This window comes from Carassius carassius, chromosome 2, assembly GCF_963082965.1.
Source record: "Carassius carassius chromosome 2, fCarCar2.1, whole genome shotgun sequence".
In the NCBI taxonomy this organism is placed as follows: Eukaryota; Metazoa; Chordata; class Actinopteri; order Cypriniformes; family Cyprinidae; genus Carassius; species Carassius carassius.
This window is the reverse complement of record NC_081756.1, coordinates 49,353,032-49,380,504: the sequence shown is the minus strand read 5'-3', so window position 1 is coordinate 49,380,504 and position 27,473 is coordinate 49,353,032. Positions and strand designations below refer to the sequence as shown.

Here is a 27,473-nt window from a genome sequence, read left to right as displayed (position 1 = left end):
AGGCCAATAATGAAAATTTGGGGAAAAACTTTTAACACATCCAAAAATAATTTATATATAATTTCTAATGCACCCACAAATAAGCCTATACAGGATATACATACATACATATACATACATATATATATATACACACCTATTTTTAGACAATGAAATTCCCCCTTGAACACTCATGTTATGAGGGATAAAATGACATCTGGTGGATACCACTGAGTATTACATGCAGTGAAGAAGAACAGGAGGTTATGTGTTTGTGGACGTGTGTGTGTGTGTGTGTGTGTGTGTGTGTGTGTGTGTGTGTACCTCTGTCGTTCAGGCTGAAGCTGGAGTCCAGGTCTGCAAGTTGAGCTCCCGTCACATCCAGCAGCAGCTTACTGGAGACTCCCATACACAGAGACTCCTTCAGACACAGCTCTACACACACACACACACACACACACACACACACACACACACACACACGCAAACACACACTTCATTCAGTTAACCTGGCCCCAATACTATCTCTGTGTTTAAATCAGCTGGTGTTTTGGTGTTTTTTGAGTGAATGTATGAAGTCAGTCCTGCTACAAGCTCAAATAAACAAAATGCTGGCAATTTTTCTTTACAATAGATGACTTGTGATTGATCTCATGTGTTTTGAGAGTCCACAGTATAGAAACACCAGGAACATGACGGTTAATTAACAAAACACAATAACATGGGGAGTAATGAGTGTCATTTAAAAAGTCTCATTTGCATAAATAAAAGACAAAAGTGCAAAGGCAAATCAATGACTGACATGGATTCATTTCCATTATGAATTAATTGTTAATCACAAATTGGTCATTTCCCAAGACAAGATCCTGCAGAAGACAAACAGACAGAAGATGTCTAATTAAACTGCCTTTAGTGTTGTCTTAATTAGACGTAAATAACTGGGTCAGTAACGGCTAAGTATTTATATTTAAGAGCTCATTAATTAGGGAGGATGGGCAGGCACTTAATTAAACATAACTTTGAAGTATTTAACTAATGGATTTTTGAAAATCCAGATAAATCACTTAAAGAGAGACCATTTCATGACTGTTTCTTTAAAAACTTAAGTACACTTTTAAGTAAACTTTGTGATAATGTCAAATTAAAAGTTTTACTTTACATTTTAAATCATGTTTTAATAATATTTTGTTGTGTTTTAAAGTTTTATTTCGATATGTTGACTAACATCCTAAAGCACATGTGAACTACTTGATTGTCATTTTAATTCAACTGTGTTACTCCACATTACATTTAAAGTTAATGCATTTGTAACTTTATCCTCTCAAATGTGGTTTTACAAATATACAAACAAGTTCCAATTGAAATTACATTAAAATATATTTTAGTCTATCACAAATGCTTGTCAGTACATTTAGCAGCACATTTTAAACATATTTGAAAGAAAACAGAATTACAAGATTACATATAAAGATGCACTTAAGTCCTCCTCATTGGGTCAAAAACTTTTACAATTTAGTTAAGGGCATTTACAAAAAGAAAAAAAAAACTACAAGTGATTCTGTGGCAATTAACATGCAATGAATTGGCGGAAAGCATTGTATACAGTTTGAACTTCTTTTAAAGTATGTTAAGTCCTCTTTTAAAAAGTATGCTTAAGTGTAATTCTTTTTCACATGCAGAACGCATCGAAAAGTCAGTGATAAATATAGTTATATTTTATTCAATATTGCCTCTAAAGACAATAATCAACAGAGAAAGAGTCACAGAGTGTGGTAAAGGTGTGAGGTCAGAGGTCAGTCCTGACCTGTGTTGTGGATGGCGTGAGTCCAGAGCAGCTGTGCGATGTCGTGGGTCCAGGTTCCTCTCTCCTTCACGCTGGAGGCCTGGAGAGTGAGACAGTCTCTGGTGCGGGACGCCTGTCTCACCCACACCTCGAACCTCAGACCGTCCTCGCCCACGCTCTGAGTGAGACCCATCTCCCCCGTCTGATGAGACACAGGCGGCACACACTCATGCACTGTTTTCAGTAAGTGTCATGTGCACTGTCAGTGTGAACCCCGAATACATTCTACACAATACTGTTTCCCACATATTCATGCACAAAAATCCACATAATCAAACTGAGATGCCAGTGTCAAAAATAATATACTCAAGTGTGAACTGAGTGTAATTTTTGTTTGCAGTTAATGGCAATAAATGAAAATTTATTATAGGTTGAATTTATTTTTATTTTATTCTGCCATTGATTAGGAAGGATTTACACGGTTGATTTACTATATATTTCCCTGCCCATTTAGTAGTGTACAATATGTGTTCTTTTTTGTCCCAAAAACCAACAAAAATCACAAGACAAAAAAAATACTAACATTGTCTCTCGTCTTGTCTCATCATCTCACTCGTGATCTGTGCCTTACCGTGGCGAGTGAGCTTTTGAACTAAACAGGTCTTGTCTACTTGTGTTTGTGTGTCATATGAATAATATATATGTGCCCCATACATGGAATCAGAGTGCCTGCTGCATGTAGTAAATTGAAAACCTCTACAGCAAAAGGCCAACCGCTACATGCATTCGGTTTGTTTCTACCATTTATTAGTATTGATTTACACAGTTTGTTTACTACTTACTATTTACCTGAGCATTCAGTATTGTGCAATATAGCACACAGAAGGTGAGGGACATTTTGGGGGGAAAGAAGTGCTGCATTTTATCATTTAAACATGTGACTTTTCATGAAAATTCTATAATCCAAGATGGCCGCCACCATATGACGTCTTAATATGCAAATTAGATGGGAAAATGTAATAACTACATTAACTTTGGGTCATCCTTAATATTTCTATAATTTACAGAAAGTCTCCATCTTTTATCACTTTTAAGATACAGCCTTTTGAAATTAAGATGTCAAAATCTAACGTTTTAGGAAAAAACCTCTGGAGCCTAAAGGGTTAAATGAACTGACCCACTTAAGTATGACTTAATACATATTTATATGCAATTTCATCATTACTTCTATTTTTTGTAATATGGTTAAAGTGCTGCTGAATGTACTGAAAGCATTTATGATAAACTTAAACCTACTTTAATGTGATTTCTATTTAATCTTCTATGCCATGTATTGAAATATATTTGTAATTACATATTTGTATTGATGCATTTAAAATGATAATGAGGAACTTTACACTTTAGTATTAGTATGTTAGTCAACACATCAAAATAAGTGTTTTCTTTAAAGCACGACAAAGAATATTAAAACATGATTTATAATGTACTTTAAAGTAAAACACTTCATTTAACATTGTTACAAAGTACAATTTTTAAAAGTCTACTTAAGCGTGTTAGGATGTGTTAAAAGATGGCGTCTTCTCTCTCTCCCGTCAGAACAGTGTTTTCGTGTTTTTTGTCGTGAGTCGCTGTATTTTTGTACGTCTTCATCGTGTCTGCTTTACTTATCATTCTTTTTACATGATCTATTTGTATATTTGTATAATAGTACTTTATATTTTATCTGTATCTAATGCTCTACTGTTAGTGTTATCTGTAATCACCGAGGGTCTGTGACTAACGCAATTTCAATTCTCTGTATGTATGTTCTGTACATGTGGAAGAACTGACAATAAAACAGACTTGACTTGAAACATAGTCATGAAAGTGTCTCTCTTCAACTCTTATGTGGCCTTTACTTTAATTTGAAGTAGACTGCTAGTGAATCTTCAGTAGAATTAATCTCACAGGTCAGACAGTGCAACAAATGAATCACCTTTAAGGTTTTTGTCTCAGTTGTCAGTTTTGTGTGTGTGTGTGTACCTTAATGCTGTGTTTGAAGCTGTACACACTGCATCCTGGGTTGGGTGTTTTGTGTTTGGTGAAGATGAGATAGTTCTGATAGAGGAAGACGTTTCTGATTCCCGTTTTCTTCCGTCGGCCTCCACCGCAAACACACAGCTCACCCTGACGCACCAGGTCTCCACGCTCCGCCACGGGGATCTGACACACACACACACACACAGAGAGACACACACACACACAGACAGAGAAGAGCATTGTGTAAACATCTACATACAGTTAATTATTAGTTATGATATAATAATATCAAGAACAACTGTAGGCTGAAACCACACTTTATGAGACATTAACAGATGTGTATGTGTAGCACATTATTAAAACAGTGATTTCACACACAGTTATTTGTGCATTTGAATTTATGCATTTGGAAAGCACTTTTATCCAAGGCACATTTTTGCCGGTATATGTGTTAGAAATGAAAAATCTGCAATCAAGGTGTTTTTGGCACCATTTAGAGCTACAGGGGCAGCTTAAATATATGATTATTTACATACTTATTAGATTAATATCTTGAATTAGCTTTTTATAGAATTTAGCATAGTTTTATATATATATATATATATATATATATATATACAGTACAGACCAAAAGTTTGGACACACCTTCTCATTCAAAGAGTTTTCTTTATTTTCATGACTATGAAAATTGTAGAGTCACACTGAAGGCATCAATATATATATATATATATATATATATATATATATATATTATATATTATTTTGAATAGTTTTAGCTAGCAATTAAAAAATACTTTACAGGAACACTATATTTTGAAGAATGCTTCAATTGTTTTTGTCCATGCAGTGAGAGTTATATAATTACAGACCAACAGTTTGGAAAAATGTTATTTGATTTTATGATAGTTAAAAGTATTATGTTGTTGAGATATGCTGCGCTTAACCCTTTAATTTGCAAAAAGCTCAAGGTGTTCTTTTTTTTTGACCACCAGGTGGCAGCAGTGCAGTGGTCATGTGACCTCACAAAGACACACAGTAGACTGTGCTTCTGTGAGTGAACGTGGTGTTTGGGTTCATACCGGACACCCTGTGATGAGATCACTGGCTCGCAGATCCTCTCCGTGCCTCTGGGCGTGTTTTAGGATGGAGAGGGCGGAGTCAGATGTGGGATTGAGCCCGCCCAGTTCCTCAAGTGTCTGGCAGTACTGCTCCAGTCTCTGAACGGGAGTAGAGAGACACTGAGGAAACGGAGGAGCAGGAACAAGAGAGGAAGACAGCTTCGACTGGAGAGAGAGAGAGAGAGAGAGAGAGAGAGAGAGAGAGATCGATTAAATAAAATTTAAAGTTTATTATATCTGTATTAGGTACTCATTTTAAAAGTAAGTGAACTTCTACTTTTTTAAAGCAGTAGGGGCACAAATTTCATGCTTTTGCAGTAAATTTGCTATGCCTGAAGAAACAGCACAAAAGTAGGTATACTGTAGACTGCACTGAGGCCCTGTTTCATACTCTGTTTTGTGAAACGTGTCATATGGACACAGCTGCAGCTCTCTTGCATGTCCTCTGATGAAATATGAATCAATGAAATGAAAGTGAATGATAGGTTTCTCACCCTGAAGAAGTCAGAAGCCTGACTGATGAGCAGAGCGTCCGGCTCCGGTCTCATCCGGATGTAGTGGGAATACAGAAGAAACTGATCCTTCTGTGGAGCAAAGAGAGCAAATTAATTTGGACATTTACCAATATTTCATAATTCATACTATTTTTGTTAATCTTGACAGTATTGTGATGTTTTTCAGCTTCAGACAATTTCTTATTATGTGGTGGTCACATTAAAAACGACCTTGCTTTTTATGATTCTTTAATTATTTATTTTTAACATGTTATCATTTACAATGAAACTGTAATTTTACAAATTTCAGGTAAAAAAAAAAAGTGTTAAAATGTGAGCCGTTACACACATATTTGCTGAAGCAGTCAGTCTGCTGCAATGTCTGGGAGAGAGCGCCCTCCATGGCCGGGAGGAGTGACTGCGAGTGGAACGCAGAGAGGCTCTTCCAGTTACAGAAGAGTGACTCTGTCTTTCCTCTCAGTGCAGACGGGACGTCTGAAGACTCCAGGAGGGGCAGATAGTTCTCCTCCACACCTTTCAGAACAGCCACATACTGCCTCTCTGTGCTGACCAGCCGACACCACTGTAAGTACAGCTTGCTGTGATCGAGAGAGAGAGAAGGAATAGTTGACCCCTTAATAAAAACTGATCTTGCAATTCTTTATTTGTCATTGACCTGTTGTGTTAAAAATCTAGGTACTCTGTTTGCTGTTTTTCAAAGTGTTGATTTTTGGTAAACTGGATGGAAACCAATGGCAGGTCCATTTGAATCCTAACATGATTGACTGCACCAAAATTTGCAGAGCCTTTGTCTACGTGTTTGTGTATGTGTCAGTAACTTTTTATATACACTCGTGAACCTAAACGAGAAACTGTCACAAAATGTTTGGAAGAAATACCTTGAAATCGAATGCAATAGGAGGTCAGAGTGACTCAGGAAGCAATAACAAAATCACACAAAATGAATGCATTAAATTGGCTGTTCTAGAGTTGCATTGTTATACACACCTCTGTGCGGTAGCTCCTGCTCTCTCCAGCCCCGTCTCTCTTTCGTTGCGGTTGAGCAGCACATGTTGGCGCGTGAAGCCTGTATGATCTGCCACTTCCTTACTGCTAACCTCTACTCCTCTGATCAGCACTCCTCCTCCTCCTGCTCCTCCTCCAGGGGGATCCCTCCATCCTGGAACCGCTGCTGCCACCCCTGCCGTAAGGATGGGATCCGTCAGCCCCCGGCGGCCCAGCCAAGACAGCGGAGAGGACTGGCCCGATGTGGTCTCGGCGGGCTTAGACATGGCGGCTGAACGGCGCGGGGCAAGTAGAGCCTGTAGGTCGAAACTGGGATGACGCCTGCGAGGGGGTTTGGGAGGAAGGGGCGCATCCGTGGCCTACAGCAGGACAGAGACAACCGGTGACTTAGGCCCAACATTGGTTTTTATATGTATGCGAAGGAAGGCGTACAGAGCGTGTGATGCAGGTTTCATCACCAGAGTAGTATGCACATACTATAAATGGACCACACGATTTTTGTAACTTGTTTTGTACAATATGTGCAGGTTGCACATGCACATTGAATTTGTTTTGCACTAATCAGTTGTTCCACAAGGTGGCAACACTGGCCCCGGTGTTGCTATGCTGTTTCTAGCTTCTTTCTTTGGTGGTTGTTAAGGAACAGGTAGTTGCTAGGGTGTTTTTATGCATTTGCGAGATTGTAGCTAGATGGTGGCTAGGGTGCTGTGGGAGGTTCTCATGGTGCTGCTGAGCAGTTTCTAGTGTGTTCTTGATGGTTCCTAAGGAATTGCTAGGTAGTTGTTAGGGTGTTGCAAAACCGTTGCTAGAGTACAGTGAGAGGTTCTGAGTGTTGCCAATAGAGTTATTATGCAGCTGCTAGGGTATTCTAGATGATTGTTAGGGTGGTCTGAGTATTGGTTTACAGTTATTAGGATTTTTATTTGCAGTTATCAGGAGGTTTTGGGTTGTTGCTAAGTTGGTTGTTAGGATGTTCTGGGTGGTTCCCAGGGTGTTGCTATGCAGATGCTAAGGGTTTACAAAGCAGTTCCTAGTATTTCTTTGTGATTGCTATGCAGTTGTTAGGGTGTTTTGGGTGGTTTCTGAGGTGTTGATATATGGTTGCCAAGTGTTGCTAGGTGGTTGGTGGTTGCTAGGGATTTGCTAGATAGCAGTGAATGTGTTAGTATGCATTTACTAGGATGCTTTTAGAGTTTTATGTGTTTTTTCTCAGCTCACCTTCAGATAACACCTTCAGTTATTTTTAGTTGCTGAACTCATGAATGCGACTCCCTCACTCTAAAACATGCACACGTACATTTTTCTTGGCCGGGTGCAGCAGATTTTGCAGAAACTTTCCCCCTCCTGGATTCACCCCCTCTTTCTTCTTTTCCTCTCCAATCTTGAGCGTTGAGCAGTTTTGTGGCCGGAAGAGAGACGCCAGTGAACCCCAGGACTGCAGGCCCCCCTCTCCTCCTCCAGGACACCAGTCCGGCTCGATCTCCCCCTCTAAATCCCCCAGACTGGACGTGCTGGGGACAGGGGTCCTCCCTCGTCCCCCCGATTCCAGCTCCTGACCCTGGGCCATTGACGGGCCTCTTTCCGCCTGCAGGATTCGGCTCTTGAACTGAGCCAGAGTTTTCTGATAGCGCTCCAGAGTCTGGGACCAGAGGTCCAGCAAAGCCCCACCACCCAGATCCAGCGCAAGAGCACGAGCATCCTGGAAACGTGATGGAGGGATGGGAGGGAGAGAGGAGAGAGGGGAGGACGAGGAAGAGGAAGGAGAGGAGGATGACACCACGTCACACCACTGAGACGCCTACAGAGAGAAAAATGGAGAGTTAGCCATAATCATTGGCGTAAGTGTGTGTATGTAGGGGTAAGTACTCTGAATGTAAATGTCATTGTAATAGTTCTTCCTGTTTGCTAATTACACATCAATTAATGATACTCTGCCATTCAAGAGTCTGTGGTTGGTAGAGTTTTTATTGATATTTTCTTATCCTCACTAAAGCTGCATTTATTGGATTAAAAAATACAATAAAACATGATTATTGTGAAATATTAATACAATTTAAAAGAGCTGTTTTCTATGTGAATATATTGTCAAATGTAATGTATTCCTGTGATGCCCAGCTGAATTTCAGCATCATTCCTCCAGTCTTCAGTGTCACATGATCTTCAGAAATCATTCTAATATGATGATTTGCTGCTCAAGAAACATTTCTGATTATTATCAATGTTGAAAATGGTTGTGGTGCTTCATACTTTTGATGAAACCTTTATTTGCAATTTTTATATTTTGTAACATTATGCATTCAATTTAAATAAATTCAATGCATCATTGCGTAATAAAACATATGAATTTCTTCTAAAAGAATATCTTACTGACCCAAAACTTTTGAGTGGTAGTGAAAGTCTGGCATCAGTGCTAAAACTGCTTTATTGTTTAACACTTGAGTTTAATGGAAAACTCCAAACTATTGTTCAGACAAACTAATGTCCAAAACAGAGAGTTCAGACTCTAAATTCTGACTGGATAAACCACATTCAAAGCATTTGAATACTGAAATCTATATCAATGTGGTCACTTTAAACATCTAAACTCTGTCCTATGTTCTTGCTCATGTTTACTTAAGACACATCCCGCTCTGTTTTTGCATCACTCCATAGTTGCCCTCACATAATGTAAAGTGGTCCTGTCTATTACAGTAGATATAAAATTATATCTGCTATATATATACAGTAAAGAAATATCCTGTCACATGATAAATACAAACATACAGTGTGGATATGTGTTTGTGCTTTACTTCAGTAAGTGTAGACAGCAGTCGCTGTGTGTTGTCCAGCTGTGTCCAGCAGTCTGATAGACAGTGAGACATGTCTCGCACTTTTTCTCTTATTGGAGGGAGTTTGTCCAGCACAGCTCTGAGACCGGGCCAGTCCAGCTCAGACCAGCTCTCCACCTCTCCCAGCAACACCAGAGTCTCACTGTGAAGCTCCTATCACACATATAAATGATCAGACAACAAATGTGTGGGAATGAGGAGCGCCTAAGATCATTTACAAGAGTCCGTCTCAGCAGTAGTGGTGAAGCAGACTCACCATCGCTGACTCTCTGAAGCTCCTGAACTTGTGCTGTTTGAGTGACAGTCTGCTGAGAGACAGAGGAGGATGTTTATAGTCCTCCAGCTGCTGCTGTTCCTGCTCTATGGCTCTCTCACACTGGAGCAAATACACACACACACACACAGAGAAAGAAACAAGAAGTCAATGTCATATGTGATGAAACACATTACGACTATAATCCAACTCATAACTGTTCATTATTTCCCTCAGGAAAAGAAAAGTTCACCCCAAAAAATACATTTCTCTCATTATTTACTCATGTCATTCCACACCAGTATTACTTTCTTTTTTTTACATTAAACACAAAACGGAAAAACAATGTCATGGTCGAAGTGCTGTTATGATTAACTAAAGCTAATACACTACTGTGCAAAAGTCATCAGCCGATTCACCAACAAAAAAAAATGTTTTAAGAATATTTTTTTTTCAATCTGTTGGTTTATTGTGTTCCGTAGGAAATATCAGCTTGCATTTCCAAACATTCCTTTAACCATTAATTATAAAAAATTTGACACATTTATAGCAAATTAGACATTGCTACTCATCACATAAACTCAGAAGGAGATCCAAGACAGATGTTTGTGAAAAACAACTTTCTGACTTAATATATAGTGAAATAATCTTTTATGGTGCTTTTTTATGTTTATGTGAATTATTCCTTGCAATTGCTTCCAAATACAATTTAATCCATCCATGCATGTCATTTTCATAATGAACACATCCAAAACAAACTATGGACTGTAATCCTGAAATATTGGTGTTATATACATTATCACATCAGTAAACCAACACACTTTCTAAATCGTCAGCATGGTTCTCCTAGAGGCTTAAAAAACAAAACAGTCATTCATAGCGACATGATGCATCAAAACTGGAATGCACCTATTATAATCAACAAAGCTGCAAGTTCACACAGTTTCACGTGATCAGTTGAGTCTGCGGTTTAGCATGAGTTCATTGTCTGTACACAGTTCTGGATTCTCTCGAATAGTCCCGTTATAATCAGCAAAGTTTACACTGCAAAATAACTCAACTCCAGTCATGGAGGGCCACAGGCCTGCAGAGTTCAGTTTCTAATCTGAACGAATCAAACACACCTGAGGCTTATCAAAGTTTTCAAGATTACCTGAAAATTGCAGAAAATTGCTTATACCTGATTAATATTCGATTGACAGATCTCACTGCTCTATTGGTGCATTCAAGTCATCTCGTATAGATCATATTTACGAGTTGAATGCACATGAACGCCACCACAATATTGTAAATATTAATAAATAATAATAATGGGGAGCTTGGGATTTTCTTTAAGCCCCGATCTGTACGAGTTGGGGGCGTGTCAGTGATTAACATGGAAGAACATATACTATACTTAAAGGTATTTAGCTGTGATATTGTCAGGCTTTTCTATTTACAGCGCAGTAAGTTAATCGACAACACATAATATGATGGCATTACAATATAACAATGCAACTTGTAACAATAAAGTTGGCAGTGGCTTCATTAATTAAAAACATAAAAAAACTAAGTATACCTAACACATTTCTTTGTACTTCATTTTCTAGAACACGAGTTTAAGAACATTGCTGTATTTTTGTGTTATTAATTAAGAGAAAGTACTCTGCCATCTTGCTCTGACGAAAGTGAACGCACATGCTGTTGTAAGCACAACTTCCCACCTCGTGCATACGAACTTCCCAGGAGGACTTGAACGCACCATATTTATCCTCACACATACCTTGTCCAATTTATCCACAAGGGCAGCCAATCTCCCGAGTGCTTCCAGGTCACGACCCCTCTGATTGGACACACGCACCAGTCGGTGAAGCGCATCATCAACACTGTCATACAGGTTAGAGGCCACTGCCAAAGCAGCCCTGAATGCAAAAGTAATATAGTCCTACAGTCAGACGAGCAGAATTACATTCACAATATTTTAGATTTTAAGTAAACACATGAAATGTCCATTAAAGTTAACAGTTTAGTTTAACTAATTTAACAGTATTATGTATTCATACTTGCAGTCTGGTGATTTCTGTGCCAGCCCTGAGGTCCCATTGGCCAGACCTGCCAGCCAAGTCCCGCCCCTCTGCTGCAGCTCTGTCAGCCGTTGGTCAGTGAGGATGCTTTTCATTAACTGTCTGTGTTTCTCGACGCTGAGGGGAACATTCTACAGGTAAATAGAATTAGACAGTCTGATGACGAATCAATCAAACATGTAGTTAAACAGACTTGAAGTAGTAGCAAATCATATTTTACATCAAACACTGCTTCACCTTAATGCAGTCAGGTAGTGGTTCTGTGTCCATAGACTGCAGTGCGTCTCCCAGCAGGGTGAGGGCGCTCTCACAGCGCTCAGTCAGCTGCTCCAAACTCTGTGAAGAGCATCAGGAAAAGCATGTTAATCTGCTGCAGATGTCAGGTCAGGCTTGTGGTAATTCTTAAAATGTTTATATTTAAGTTTACTGGTCTTTTTTTATGTGTGTAGCTTAAATGTATTTTTAAATGGAAAAGATGTCTTGTTGTGGGGAATATTCTATGTATATTTAACCAAAGTGCTAAGTTTTCACAGACACTAAAAGATGTCCATTCAAAGATTTTTATTTTTGTGTCATTGAACATATTAAGCAAAAAAAGCTTACTGCACTTCACCAGGAACTTGACATTTCAATATTGTGCCATGTTTACAAGAAACAAGCACTTTTGAGAAGAACTAATCACTGGATTTGCCAGATAGTGGTGTTAATTATACATTAAGAGTTTTGTTTAAAACTGTTAGTAGCAAGTAAACTAGATATCCACAAACTGGATAGTCAGAATAAGCTGTAATGTTGACCATGCTAAAAGTCTGGCTATGTATGACAGCATGCCAAGTACCAGTCTGAAAGTGAGCCAGTCATCATGTGAGTGGTTAAAGTCTCCAGCCATTTCTTTGGGCAACTGCTGCTTGTCCACAAACTGCTGAAGGATGCCTGTACCTCGTACTGTATGCACCTGAGAATCAGAAACATCTTCAATAAATTTAATTGTCTACTCAAATGCTTCATCGCCAGACTGAACGTAAATATTTCCCACTGAAACTGAACGAACTCCTTGGGGAACTGGAGGAGCTGACAGAAAGCAAACATGCTGCCAACTCCTGTGTTGAAACTCTAAAAAAGAAGTCTTCCATCTGAGTTGTTTGCATTGTATTTTTCATGCTTTATATGTAGCCTTCCATGAGATAGAAGAGACCATTTTGGCCACTACAACTAATTGCTAGATCTAAATGCACTGATATTAGAGATTCAATCCAGATCTAGGAAAGTTAAGCAGAGTTTACAACAGCAATGTAAGAAGGCTGGGCTATTAAAAATTCCACATCATGGATGACATGGCTAAATTCCTTTCCTCATTTTCAGCTTTGTACAGATTTCAGGTACCAGTAGCTGCTCCTTTGTCTGTCAAAAATGGTTGAACACTAAATGATTGAATAGCCCATTTCCTACTCTTTCCTAGCCCAAATTGCCTGATAAATATTAGCTCAGTGAATAAACATGCACCTCTATTCCATCCAGACACGGATGGGTCGATTCATCTTGTTCCTCAGTTAGGATAAGAACTGAGTCGAGCTCTGTTGCTGCCTGTCCCTGTTAGACAAAAGCAGACACATACAGACAGACAAAACAGGTTTAGAACCAATGCAAAACACCCACTGTACCACAAACCCAATCCATGCACTGATTACCTTGAAGAGCTTCAGTGCAGAGAGAAAGAGTTCAGACGTAGCAGACTTTCTGCTGTCCACTATGACAGTAAGACCCTTCTCTCTGGCCATAGGTCTGATATTTCAAAATAAGAACAACAAACAATGCACATTAGCCAAGCACAGTAAAAGGTCATGAGATAGTGCCCTCCAGTCAAAAATTCAATGAAGCAAGAAAATGAAAATACTCAGCCAGCTCTAACTTTAGCTCACTCAGTATGAATGTTTTCTGCTAAAGAAACCAGTGCATTCGAGGTTTAGTGACACGCAAGAAAGTCTCTGTTACATGGGTTGAATAACAGACCTGGTGATGGTGTAATAGCAGGACAGCACTTTGATAATTTCATCTGTGTTCCATCCATCCTCTGGGAGGTGACTTTCTGTGAAAACTAATGCTCTTCCCAGTCGGTCCATTGTACCTACACGAGAAATTACTTAATGTTAATGGAAAAATAAATATTTTGTAACCATAAAAAGTAAGAACATTTACCTGTTAATTTGAGCTTTCCTGACTGCAAAAGATTGAAATCTAGGTCTCTAAGATGAGGAGGGGGAGATTTGGACTCTAAGTGAGCAGCAGATTCAGATAATCGCATCTCATTTTGGGAATGGTCAGAAAAGGATGTGCCAGACTGGCTTTCTGTAATAACAAATTGAGTATGGAGTGAACCATGACTTCAACACTTAATGAAAGGCCACTTAAGAGCATGAATTGTGACGATCACAACATTACCTCCATCTTTGGCTTTTGACTTTGCATCTGTTTCTGTGTCAGTCACTGATACACAGCCTTTGCAATCTTTGGATAATTTGGGAGCCTCCTCTGATCGTCTAGAATGGCTGATCGGTTCGGTGGCTTTGTTCGCGTTCTTTGAGTCACCCTTGCCTTTATGTTGTACACGGCCATTGGATTTGGCCTTCCCTTTGCCTCCTTTGGCTTTCCTTTTCCTCCTGTAGAAAGGAAAAATTTTCTCTTTAAGCAAAAAAGCAGCTTTTATTTGTTTTAAGTGGGTATGATATCCCCTATATGGGCAGTACTGAACAAAGCAATATGACGCAGACAATTAAAACAATTTGAACAATTACCATCAAATATGCACTGAAAATGCACATTTACTTGTCCATACCTGGGTGCTCTAAATCCACCTGTTTTTACTTCTTTTCCTGTAGGACAAACAAAGCTCTCAGACTTTCCAGGACACTTTTCTTGTGCGGCACCTACAGTACCTGATGGCGGCGAAATTTTATCAGTTTTCTCTTTACTGTTATTGTCTGTGTGTTTGGTTCTGCTTTGTGCACAACCTGATGAATCAGATACATTTTTCAGGGAAGAATCTGGAGAGACATTGTCTGTGTCTTAGATTCTCCAGCCAATGTCTTTTTTATGTCTTCTGTTTCTTCATAAACAGCCAAAGAGACAGCTCCATTATCTGAAGCATTGGAAGGATTTGCTAATGTTGCAACATCATGTCTACTGTCTAAAGTGTTGGCCAATATTTTATCATCACAGTCACAGTGCGATATTTGATTGTGGTCCTGTTGTCCCTCTACCAGATTCTCTGCTTTGTTCTTAGCCACATCATTATCATCTGTAGAACACTGCATGCTGGAAAACTTCTTTCTCTGACACTCCTCCCAGGGCAGTGTACCCCCAGGCCCATCTCTCTCTTTTCTACCCCTGGCCTCCTCTCCTTGGCCAGACTGTCCATACAATGAGATCTACATCCAAGACCTAATGGGTCTCTAGCACCTTCTTCAGAGTCCTGGAACAGAGGGGAATATGACCTTCTTTGGTGACCCAAATCAATGACACGTGGCAAGGGGCGTGAGGTAGCCAAGTCACTACAGGAAACTACTCCATCCTTACCATTGTTGTTGCTATTCCTTCGTACCAGACTTCCAGCCCTAGTACCAGGTTCAGTCTTCACATACCCTCTCCCCTTCCCCTTTCTTAGTCGTATTGCTTTACCTCTCCTACACATGGGCAATGTTTTGGTCTTACACATTCCATGCATCTCCAGATAGCGCTGCTTGGGATCAGCACCACCATCTGGGCCTCCTCTGGGCTCTAGCAGCTCAACATAATCTCCAGCACCATCAGCTACAAGATGGTCATCACTGCTTTTGCGCAGACATTCTAATGCAGTCTCAATCTCCGCCTCGTTTCCATCTGGAGGCAAGTCATCCTCTTCATCCCAGGACCAGGAATCATGCTCTCCTGAAGAGCTGCCCCAACCAAGGCCCAATCCCCCCGATGACAAGTCGGTTCGGTCAAGATTGTCTTGGAGAGGATTAGATGGATTGTGGAGGAGTTTGGGATAGACCACCTCTTCCCATGGAATACGGACTACTCCGTCACATGTGGTCACCAGACAAGTGTCCAAACATCCTCCACCTACATGGAAAGAAAGTTTGAGAATAACTGAGAAAGAGGAAGAGGGTCCACTCTGTGTACTACTCTAAGAAGGCAAACAAAAATGTAGACATTGGTTTAAACATCATGACACACTAAAATCTTCATAAATATGCTGCACTTTATTTCAACCAATGGATAGTATGTCCTTGCTCTCCACCATCTGCCCTAACTATTGGTCTCCTTATTCATCCTTTTTTGTCTTACCTTCTCTCTTGCAGCCACGCTCCTTGTTGATGCAGTGTAGCCACTCTGAAGTAAAAACCAGCGGATGTTGTGACTCTGGCACTAAGACCTCCTGTACGTTCCTCCCACCAGGTGCAAGGCACTTAAGAGCAAGGCGAGGACAACGTGTCGAGAAGGGGACCACCTGTAGGTAGAAGTCAGTGCTACGCAGGTGTCTCCAGTCCAAAGTAGAGAGTTGTACTACTACCTTCTCTCCCAAACAGAGTGGCCAACCAGAGTGCAAGAAAAGACAACCCAAATACTGGGACTGAGAGAAATAGAGAGAAATAATTGTTACAAAGATAGTCTCTCTAATGTCATAGCATACATTTGCACTAAAGCCACAAGCCCAAATTTGTTCCAGTTTGTTCTATGTTAAAACATAAAAAACAGTGGAATATACTCAAGGCCCAATACGAATTCTATTTTATCCCAGTTCCCCTTGCCCTTCCTCTACCCCTCCGCCTACCCCTCACCTTATCCCTTGAAACAGTGTGTCAAGGGGTAGGGGTGAAAATGTTCCCCTAAGAATTGTGACACCACTACTATGCCGTCACACATCATCATATGTCATCTAGCTCCTACAATACACACATATACTGGCAAAACAGAGAGGTAAGGGGAAGGGAAGGGCTAAGCGGTCAAATTGGGATTGGGCTCAAGTGTCTTTACAAAATTATATGTTCTTTAGTAGCAATTTACTGTGTCCTAGCGAGGGTTGACCAGTATACTGGTAGTCATGATAAACTGGTAGGAATTTGAAAACCAGTAAAGATTTTGTATTACTGTCTCATGGTTACACTCACATGACAACTCAATGTTGCTTTGTCATGAAAGTTTATCTTTTTCATGCAGTTTAAACCTTGCCACTTTAAACTTTTCAATTGGTTTTAAACCCTTCAAGCAAAATAAGATAAAGTTCTCAATTTTGATTCAAGCACGCTGTTCAATATATTATACTGAATCCATGCATTGGGTCTTAAAGTGACAGCAGCCTAATATAATTGTTAATGTATGGAGTTAATATTATCACTCAGCAAAAGAAAAATGGGAAAAAAAAATCAATCTCTACTCTTGAATTAACAACTTTTGTGGGTTTTTCATTGTATATTTGATTCATACAGTGTGGACAAACCTTGTTTATTTAATTTGCATCTTTGTTCTAATGTATTTATTTGTTCTGTTGCTCATTTGATTACTGACTGCTTACTTGTCTTCAATAAGCTTAATATTTTACTTAAATTAGTTAGGCTCGTACTTGTTTGTGAACTGTGAAACTCAAGTGTCATCTAAAATTGTGGAAATTTAACAACCTTATTCCCAACAAATTATGAAACACAATCAAAACCAATCAGTACAGATTTGAGGTTTAATAATGGAGTAGAATTTAACACCTAAGAAATGTCATTATAAGCATGGCTACTTAGTGTATCTAGACCTTAAATGCTGAGAATATGCTAATAGCTGCACATTCAGGATCCTCTTGGCTAGTGCAACACTGCTCATTACCTCAGCTTTGTGTGCATCGCTAAATATTGAATTGTTACAAATTACACATGTATCTTTCAGATAATCATATATTCTCATCTCCTGCATTCGAAAGTGTTTACTTACCTTACAACCCGAATATGTTAACGTAGTTCAAATGCTTTCCTAATTATCCCATGACATGAATCCCCTCTCATCCATGCCCACTCACAGGACCATGATCAAATTATGTTCAGGAATCCAAGCTCCTCATCATCCACCCTTTTTTCTAAAACCCCACCCTCCATTTTATGGTATGTAATTTACTGTCATTTTAAAATATATAAAATTAGTCTTCAGTGCATCTAAAGATTGATCATGTAGTCCTATTCCTTCTTCCCCCAGTGAATAGCCCCTAATTTTTCTCATTCTGATATTTCTTTTCTACCCTCTTTCTCAATGTGCCCCAGTGTTCGGTCTGTTTATTCCTCCCCCATTTCTCAAGCGACCACTCCTCCAGCCTTTCTCAGGCCCTCGTCTCTCGTTCTCACACACACATATGGTAAAAATTACTGCCATGACTCAGACCGAGGCTCTTGTCCCTGGCAGCTTCTCATAACGACAATGAAAACAGAGCCGGCTGAGAATGTGAGTGTCATGTATTTATGTAAGTGTTAGAGAGTTTCATAGTGAACATTTTCCGTGCTTGTGTGTGACTTACATGTGCAAGGGAAAAGTACTAAGTTAATACAGTAAGTAGAAGTAAGAGTGGTACTGCACCAGTTAGTAGATTTTTTACAATTTTAAATATGATTAACAAGTGGTTTCTAAAAGGTTCCATGTGGTTTCTTAATTATTTTTGGGTGGTTTTGTGGGAAACTGTCTCTTGATAGGTCTCAGGTGCCTCCTTCGATTTACATGGCAGTTTTAAAACATTTGTATCACCCACCAGGTAAAAAAATAAAATTAAAAAAGAGGTTCAATGACTTTTAATTACTCACCTCTCCTCAATAAACTGAATTCTGGACCGGGATCTATTCAAACCTGTAAGGTTAAGGTTACTTTTATTGTAACCTTAAAGTGTTAGTTTACCCAAAAATGAAAATTATGTCATAAATGACTCACCCTCATGTCGTTCAAAACCCCTAAGACCTCCGTTCATCTTCGGAACACAGTTTAAGATATTTTAGATTTAGTCTAAGAGCTTTCTGTTCCTCCATTGAAAATGTATGTATGGTATACTGTCCATGTCCAGAAAGGTAAGAAAAACATCATCAAAGTAGTCCATGTGACATCAGAGGGTCAGTTAGAATTTGTTGAAGCATCGGAAATAAAAAACAAAGTGCATTCACGACGCTGCTGACTTGTTTTCTGGTGCGCCCAATAACAAAGATAACACGTCAGCAGCGTCACTGCAGTGTTGTGAACGCGCTTACAACAGACCCGGAAGAGAAGACAATGCTGAATAAAGTCGTCATTTTTGTTTGTATTTTCGATGCTTCAACAAATTCAAACTGCCCCACTGTCACATGGACTACTTTGATTATGTTTTTATCTTTCTGGACATGGACAGTAGACCGTTCACACAGTTTCAATGGAGGGACTGAGAGCTCTCGGACTAAATCTAAAATATCTTAAACTGCGTTGCGAAGATGAACGGAGGACTCACGGGTTTGGAGCGACATGAGGGTGAGTCATTAATGACATAATTTTAATTTTTGGGTGAACTAACCCTTTAACCTTATTTAACCTATGTATGGTTAATAGTAATAGTGGTGCTTGCCTTTGGAGCCACCACTAGTAAGTTAACACTTACACATGCATGCTGCTGTAGTCTGTGCAGAAGGTGTTTGGCTGGAATGAAGAAATCCAGCAGATATCTCAAGCTGTCGTGCTGATAGGTGGACTCGAGTACAGAGAACACCTACATGACACAAAAACACAGTCAAGACGGTCTTTGAATGTTGGCTTGCTGAAGCCATTAAGTCAGTAAGTTATTTAGTCCATGCATTTTTAATAATTAAGCAATGAGAAATGAGATTTAGAGTTTAGTGTTAATGCTTTATGATTTAAAATTACTTTGAAGATATTTCAAGCAAAAAAAAGTGGTTGCTAGTGTTTTTATTTATTTTTATTTTTTTAAGGAGTGGTGGGGGGGGGGGGTGTTTTTTTCTGCTACATGGAAAACCATAATAAGAAATTGTGCTGAGTTTGGTAGATGTAAATTTACTATGGTCTCACCTGAGAGAGGAGAGGAGGAGCGGTGCTTTCAAAAGGAGGATAGAGAGAAGATAGCGCCCCCTGCACACAGTCCTCTACAGCCTCTGAACCCTGAAACAGAGATTATATCAATACAAACTGATGAGACTATTCACATGTTAGTCATCACGACCGACAGCTTGCTCTTCTCTTCCTCCCCACAAACACAACTTCCTGTTTTGTGTTCCAGTGGGCCAAATGGTCATCATTACCTTTCAACAACTGCACTGGATTCATAAACTCTCTGTCTCTTCTGAATAACACCAGTGCTGGGGAGCACATATGTGTCTAAAAGAAACAATGCTACTGGCCTATCAAAATTTTTACTTTTTCAAAAGACGCTTTACACAGACTGTGATGATGCATTTCAAGGGTCATCGGCATTGTAAATCGTGTATCAAAAAAAAAACATAAATAAATAAATATAATATTAAATGACTGTAAACTTGGCATTGTTCTTTCCTCAGACTGCCATTTTGAATCTCTCTGTTTTTTTCCACTTTTTGAAAATTGTGAAAATGCTTTATTTTGCTATTTGTTCAAATGTGAACACAAAAAATATACCCGATGTAGTCTCCCATATGCACATATATACGCTGTGTCTCAAATGATCTCTAATGAAATGTCCATAAATCCATTCTTGCATAAATTGTTGCATTGAATTTAGGGTAATGGTTTCATAAGAATGTGAAATTTGTCTGCTAGTGTTTTATGAATGAGGCCCATTGACACAGGCTTATAGCCATCCTGAGAAACACGGCCTGGCCAACACACACACACACACACACACACACACACACACACACACACACACACTCATGAACTATAATGTTTACTTTACTGCTGTTCTGTTGTCATAGCAACCCTGAACATTTTCCTCTTGTTTATTTCTTCACTCTTTCTCCATCTCCCCCTTTCCACGGCTTAAACAATCCATCTCTCAGGAACTACTTCTAAATATCACCTAACAACAATTCCACCGAAGAGTCTTCATAAAACACATATTATACTCTCTGAAGTCTCCCCACATTTGGCGAGTGATGAGTGGAATAAACAAAAGATGAGGGAAAAGAGAGCGAAAGTCGGCCAGGAAGGCCAGTGTGTTTGGGGTGGTGGGGAGGGTGAGGAAAGAAAAACAAACCGAGAAGGAAAATGGCAGGAAAGAAAGTAGAATGAAAAACAATGCAAGAAAAACAGAATTAAAGACAAAACGAGGAAGAAAAATATGATGAGTTTTAGAACCAAAAGGTGAACCAGTCACATGAGGATAATCGAACGCACACACTGAGATCAGGCTGTAGATATGCTCAAAATCTTCTTGTGCAGTGTCAGAAAAAACACTAGTATTATATTTCAGTTAGCTAGCTTGTCTAGGTTAGAGTCTTTCCACTTTTCCATATACAGCTGCTCTTCATCTTAGAACTTGTGTTCTAACTGAAATTCACCACAAAGTGATTTGTCAAGACACATGACTTACTATTAAACGCCATTTAACACTGAAACTATTGAGAACACATGCATTATTTCTCTTTATTATTATTATTCTTTGTTTATTATTTACATTTTGTCAAGGGAAACGGTGATGCACAGATTTCAGTGCTAGTGGAGATTTGAGCAAGTACTAAATTTGGCTCAGATAATTCTGCTAAACTGCCTACAAAAGGCACAATGAGTCAACTGTTAACACAATAAAATTAGTGAGATTCTGAAACAGGTGCCCAATAACAAGTAATATAATTGATCATACGACCAAATACTGTACAAGTTAAAACTAAAGTAACGAGCCTTGCTGTGAAAATGTAAGAACTAGAAAGTAAAGATATTTGTGTAAAAAAACAACAACAGGAGTGTAGATAAAACACAGTAGTATCTATTAATACTAGAAAAATCTTCTAATTGTGTGAACTTTGTTACTTCCCATCTTCGATATTTTAATATAAATATACATTACATGCATATATAATATGTAAACACACAGTTGTATTTAATCTCAATTAATCAATTTGACAGCACTTTAAGGTTAGAGGGTCAAATTATTATTATTAGGGGCCAATCTGGAGTCTCTAACTCGCACTCTCTAGCGCCACCACTTGTCTAAACATATTTTTTTAATGATAATTACTTCTGAACCGTAAGCCACCAAATGTAAATTCTTTTTTTCCTCTGATTCCGTGTCTCAAAGAGAGTTGTAATGATCCCAAAATAAAAAAAATCGTAAGGTTTCGTTTTTTCAGTATTTTCAATTGTTCGTTAAAACTGATTTTTCGAACTCTTCCTAGGCCACTGAACCGAAAATTGAACCAGATCAACTTCAGACCACGCTGGCAAAAAGTTATGGAATTCAATTTGATTAGTCATACTGTTTCTGAATAGCACATGAACGATTTCTACAAAAAGCATGCAAAAGTAGACGTGAGGCTATATCTCTGCAATGGTTTGGCCTATTAAGACCAAACTTTGTGTGTGCTAGAACAAACATGACCTGAGACTACCTGCAGTGTTTTGGCGCTGTGGCCCCTAGTGGTCAGGAGATATGAAACATGCATATTTTTGCTCATAACTTCTGAATGCTTTTGGACAAAACTGTTCTTTTTGGATACAGTGCATCATTCCAAATCAAATGTTTTCCCATGTCAGCCATTATGGGTGTCGGCCATTTTGAATTATGTCCTTAAATGCTGTATTTTATGAACGCATTAGCGTATCGTTACAAAACTAATTACAAAAATCTTTAGCTCCCTCATACCCTCTTGGTACTCAAAACGTTTAGGGGCACCTTGTGGTCAAAAGTTATAATGAAATGTAGAAAAATGCTAATAACTTTTGCTTACATTAACCTATTCCTTGGATCATGACGAGAACATTGATACCAATTTTACTAATATTGGCTTAACTGACTGTCCACCATTTTGATTCATGTTGACAACCTTCTTTTTCAAAACTCCTCCTAGATCATTGGTCTGATTTTCACCAAATTTGTCTCAGATCATCTTCAGACCAAGCTAGAAAAAAGTTATGGATTTCGTGTCGATACACAAAACATTTTTTGTTAAGTGCATGAATGTATTTGCTGGAAATATGCCAAACTGCATCTGAGGGCTGTATCTCTGCAAAGGTTTGACATATCTACTGTATGTGCCATTGTCACCTCACACTGACCACTGCACATCAATTTGATAACAGCGCCACCTATTGGCCAATAATAATAAACCATTCATTAACCTTTAATTATGAATTTCCTAAAATGCTAATAACTTTTGATTGCATTAGGCTACTGTAATGAAACTTGAGAAACTTCGCTTAGGAAATCTGAATTCCCTGTCCTGCATTTTGATTTATGTTAAAAACCTATTTTTTCGAACTCCTCAACTGTTTGTCCAATTTAGTGTTGTCACAGTACCAAAATTTCAGTATTCGGTACCGATACCAGTGAAAATCCATGGTTCTCGGTACCAATTTCGGTACCAAAGCAAAACACAAAAATATGCAAAAAAAAAAAAAAAAAACTTTTTAGCACTAAAAATAAAACCAATGCCATTCTTTATACTTATTTACAATTGTGTTTAAAGTTTTTCTACAAGTTATTTAATTATGAAAAACAGTAAACAAGTTTCACCCAAATTTAATTTGTCTTTTAATTTATGAAATTTAAACACATTTTGTTTTTGGTAAATATAGGGGATTTGCTATTAAAATTAAAACATGGAAGAAATATTGTGATTTATTTCTTAAAAAAATAAAGTTAATTATATATTTATTTACATTTTTTCAACAGTAGTAGCAGTATCACATACATTTTACTAAATAATAGTAATATTTCTAGCACAATGCCTATATGTAAAAATTAACTTTTAGGCCTTATGAATGCATATTTGTCATTTTAACTGAACTTAAGACTGGTGGTGATGCTTAAGATTTTTTGGTCATTGAGGGTTTCTGTAAAAAAAAATAGTAATAGATCATATTAATTATTATTAAAAGATAATACTACTACTAATTCTACTATCATACCAATGTATATACAATGCACTATGAATTGATGAGCTGCTGGGTTCATGAATATTAATCACGTTGTCTGCGTTCGGTCAAACTGATTTGCTGAAATCAAAACAGGGACGTACTATTCAGCGCCAGCCAATGAAATTGCCATTTGCGCATTAGCTCCGCCCACTGCAGGAGAAACCAGTATGTCTTCTGCTTGTTCGAAAATGAATATGAATAATTCTAAATGAACTCCATTATTTTGACAGGAGAAGACAACAAAGAATAGTTTACATATAGCGTGTCGATTCAGCATGGTAAGACTCTCGCTCTCTCTCTTTGCATGTGTGAGAAACAGCGCTATCAGTAAAGTGACGGTGAGTCGTGCGCCTTCACAAAGAGTTTACAGAGCATCAAATACAGGTGCGCTGTGCGTCCATTGAGATGAACTGAAAAGTTCAGATCGCTTGATGGAGAGAGAACTCTGAAGCTCAGACGCTGAAAATAATGCAAGCGTCACGCGCTTCGGTCTATGTAGTAAACAAACCCGCACGTCTCTGCCATTCATTAATTCACACAGAGACGCGCAGAACACGGATTCATATTTCAAACAACTTTTGCGGCTTAACATTGACAGATACTGGTCCATATGGAGATTTGATTTGATTAATTTATGCTAACTTTGACAAATTCCATGACTGTCCATATTAAAATGTAAGTTTCATTTTCATGACTGGATTTTGAGATTCCGTCCTCGTTTTCTGCTTCGCGGAAATCATAACGCTAAACCGGGTTTGAACGGGACCTCGGTACTACCGGTACTTTTGACAACACTAGTCCAATTTTCACCAAAATCGAGTCAGATCATCTTCAGACTGTGCTGACAAAAAGTTATACATTTCTTGTTGATTGACAAAACAGTTTTTGTACAGCACCGTTGCAAATTTTAGACATGGTGCCAAAATTAATCCGAGGCTATATCTTTGCGAAGCTTTAACATAATCGCAACAAAATTTGTGTCTTCCATTGTCACATCACACCTCACACACCAAGATGATTTGATTACAGTGCTCTCTGTTGGTGAAAAGTGATAGGCCGTTTAATCATATTACTAGAGGTTGAAATTATGATTTTTCAGACATTTAAATTACAATCATCCTAAAATTGATTTTATTACTCCATTGTTGCATTTGGTTTGATGCTCCATGCCATTCCTAACTCCTAACTCCTTGCTCATTATAAACACATTCTATGTCAATACCTACTAAAAATTGTGTCTGACAGATAAAATGTATTAATTCAGGTCATTCTTAATAGTGGTCAACCGATATATCGCCAAGGCCGATATATCGGCCAATATTTGACATTTTTCAAATGCCGGCATCGGCCAATAAGTTTTTATTTTACTTTGACAGCGCTGAGAGCGGCAGCGCCTGAGCACACACAGTGTCGTCGTCGTCGTCAACAGTTCTGTCTAATATGGATAGAAGTCTGTCTAATAATCACATAGAATGGTTAAACAAAGGAGTGAATGTTTACAGAAAGTATTATAACAATTTATTTTATATTAGGCCTACGTGTTTGCCCTCAGCATTAAGTTAATAAGCATTTATATAATTTAAACAAATCTTTGAACGACTAATGAACATTTAACCCCTTACTAGTCACCCCCCATTTTTTGGCATGGAATGGAGAGTGAAATGACATACAAAATAAAACGTTTTTGGCTCATGATTCTTTCTGACTAGATACATAATCAACATTTGTCCACAAAGCTAACACTTCAAAGTTTACTGTTCAGGAATCAGCATTACTCAGACTGTTATGATAATAGAGATAAATAAGCTCAAACATAAAAACAAAAATAAAAATATTAAAAACATATTTTTTAAATTTATTAAAAAATATTGATGTACACTGTTAGACTTTTTATCGTATTTTTGCGGTAACTTACTGGCAGCACTATTGCCAGTAAGTTACTGTAAGTTCCCCTTTACAGTAGCTTACCTGTAAATGTGTTTTACGGTAAGATGCCCTTACCGCAATGTAATTTTACAGTAAGATGCTCTTACCGCGATTTCATTTTACAGTAAGATGCCCTTACCGCGATTTAATTTTACAGTAAGATGCCCTTACCGTGATTTAATTTTACAGTAAGATGCCCTTAACGTGATTTCATTTTACAGTATGATTCCCTTCATTTAACAGTATATTAGTCATTTTATTTTATTTTAATAATAATAATATTTTAATATTTATATTTTACATTAATGCTATTGAATTTAACAAATTCCAAAAAAAGTGACTTGAGTCCATGTACATCAACATATTGTTTATTGTGCTTTTTTGTCAAACAAAATATTTTATTATAAACAAATCATCTAATTAAAACAAAACTAAGTTACAAAACAAAACAAATAAAATAAAATAAAAATTCACAATAAAAAATACACTTCAAAACAGTTCCAAACTTCCACTCCTCCAATCACAGCAGATCACTGGTGTCAGGTGGCATCAATTCCTTTCTGCATATGGGAAGTAGAGAGAGAAACAGGGAGAAAGGGGAAAATAAATAAATAAAGAAAGAAAACAAAACAAAACAATTACATCCTTGGAGTAACACACTCACACAGCAAGTTCTACAGATTGTAGCACCAGCACCAGATTTGGTAGCACCGCACATGTGATATGAATTTTACATGTTTTGTCTCTAAGAAATGAACAGGTCCCCATTGACTTCCATAGTATTTAATTTTTTCATACCATAGAATTCAAAGGACTATTTGGTTACCAATATTGTTCAAAATATGATCTTTTATGTTCAACAGAATAAATAAATTCATTCAGGTTTGGAACAACATAAGAGTGAGTAAATTACATATTTTTTATTTCTTTAAAGCTTTCTCTTCTTTTGGGCAAAGGAATTACACGATTCTCGTAAAAATTTGGAAAGATTGTCGAGTTTTTTAAATGCACATAATAGACAATAAGTAAGTGTACACTATGCAACTATTGCTTTACATTTTCCTATATTAAAAATAGCAGAACTGTGATCCTTTCACCTAATTATCATTCTCACATTTCTCAATCTGTCTCCACCTTTCACTTTAAAAGGTTATATTATTTGCTTTTCTATTGGTGTGTAGTTCACAGTTATCTTTTTACCTTGATTTAATTTCTTAACAGAGCTTTTTCTTTAAATATTACTTGTACTTCTACTTATGGAGATTTTGTAGTCCACTGCCACCTATTATCCCAAGAGTGCCAGTCGAATCAACAAGTCCACTTGTCCAGAGCACTTACTACTGTGTAGAGGTTTGGGGGGATAGTAAAGCTATCGGGTCAAGAGTAGTGAGTGATTCTCTTTGTCTTTTGTTGTTTGATTGCAATGGCAAACAGCATCAGTATACTGTGTATAGGCTACTGTTACTTTAAGACAGAATGCACAGATCCAAAATAATTACTTACATGCATCCAATTTTTTCCCTATTATTTACGTTCACTTAAGACATGATTGTGGACTATTCAATTTCTGGGCTTACGTGAATACTATTCAAGTCATGCATTTTGACACATACATATGTGTATTTGATCTGTAAAAGCACAGAACTGAAATGGGTGCTCGAATGTTGACAGACTGTGTGCTCACTCTTCGAATGAGTGTGCACAAAGTGCTGCCTGTCAGTATGCAAGTGCTAAATTGAGATATCTTGCATGGTTTATTGCAATTTTAATAACTTACATTTTTGCATTTTGCCTTTTTCTCATTTACCCACATTTCTTTATTGCTCAAATGCATCAGTAACTTTAAGCAGTCATAACACGCAATGCATTGACATGGATTTAACATTTCAGAAAG

The 27,473-nt window shown here is 38.0% G+C and overlaps 1 protein-coding gene across 1 annotated transcript in view; it reads right to left on the bottom strand.

Annotated features, from left to right (window-relative positions):
• Positions 1 to 167: 167 nt before the first annotated feature.
• Positions 168 to 27,473, bottom strand: part of LOC132111395 (pleckstrin homology domain-containing family G member 4B-like) — a 41,914-nt gene continuing 14,608 nt past the window's right edge. The window contains 25 exon segments of the mRNA XM_059518660.1: positions 168 to 414; positions 1,784 to 1,964; positions 3,785 to 3,964; positions 4,861 to 5,064; positions 5,394 to 5,483; positions 5,743 to 5,992; positions 6,402 to 6,778; positions 7,717 to 8,217; positions 9,209 to 9,400; positions 9,504 to 9,623; positions 11,263 to 11,401; positions 11,543 to 11,694; positions 11,801 to 11,899; positions 12,402 to 12,518; positions 13,067 to 13,153; positions 13,252 to 13,345; positions 13,574 to 13,688; positions 13,760 to 13,909; positions 14,003 to 14,220; positions 14,397 to 14,607; positions 14,610 to 14,942; positions 14,945 to 15,664; positions 15,890 to 16,175; positions 19,191 to 19,298; positions 19,616 to 19,705. Of these exon segments, the coding sequence (XP_059374643.1) occupies positions 176 to 414; positions 1,784 to 1,964; positions 3,785 to 3,964; positions 4,861 to 5,064; positions 5,394 to 5,483; positions 5,743 to 5,992; positions 6,402 to 6,778; positions 7,717 to 8,217; positions 9,209 to 9,400; positions 9,504 to 9,623; positions 11,263 to 11,401; positions 11,543 to 11,694; positions 11,801 to 11,899; positions 12,402 to 12,518; positions 13,067 to 13,153; positions 13,252 to 13,345; positions 13,574 to 13,688; positions 13,760 to 13,909; positions 14,003 to 14,220; positions 14,397 to 14,607; positions 14,610 to 14,942; positions 14,945 to 15,664; positions 15,890 to 16,175; positions 19,191 to 19,298; positions 19,616 to 19,705 (5,253 nt within the window). The 3' untranslated portion in view covers positions 168 to 175.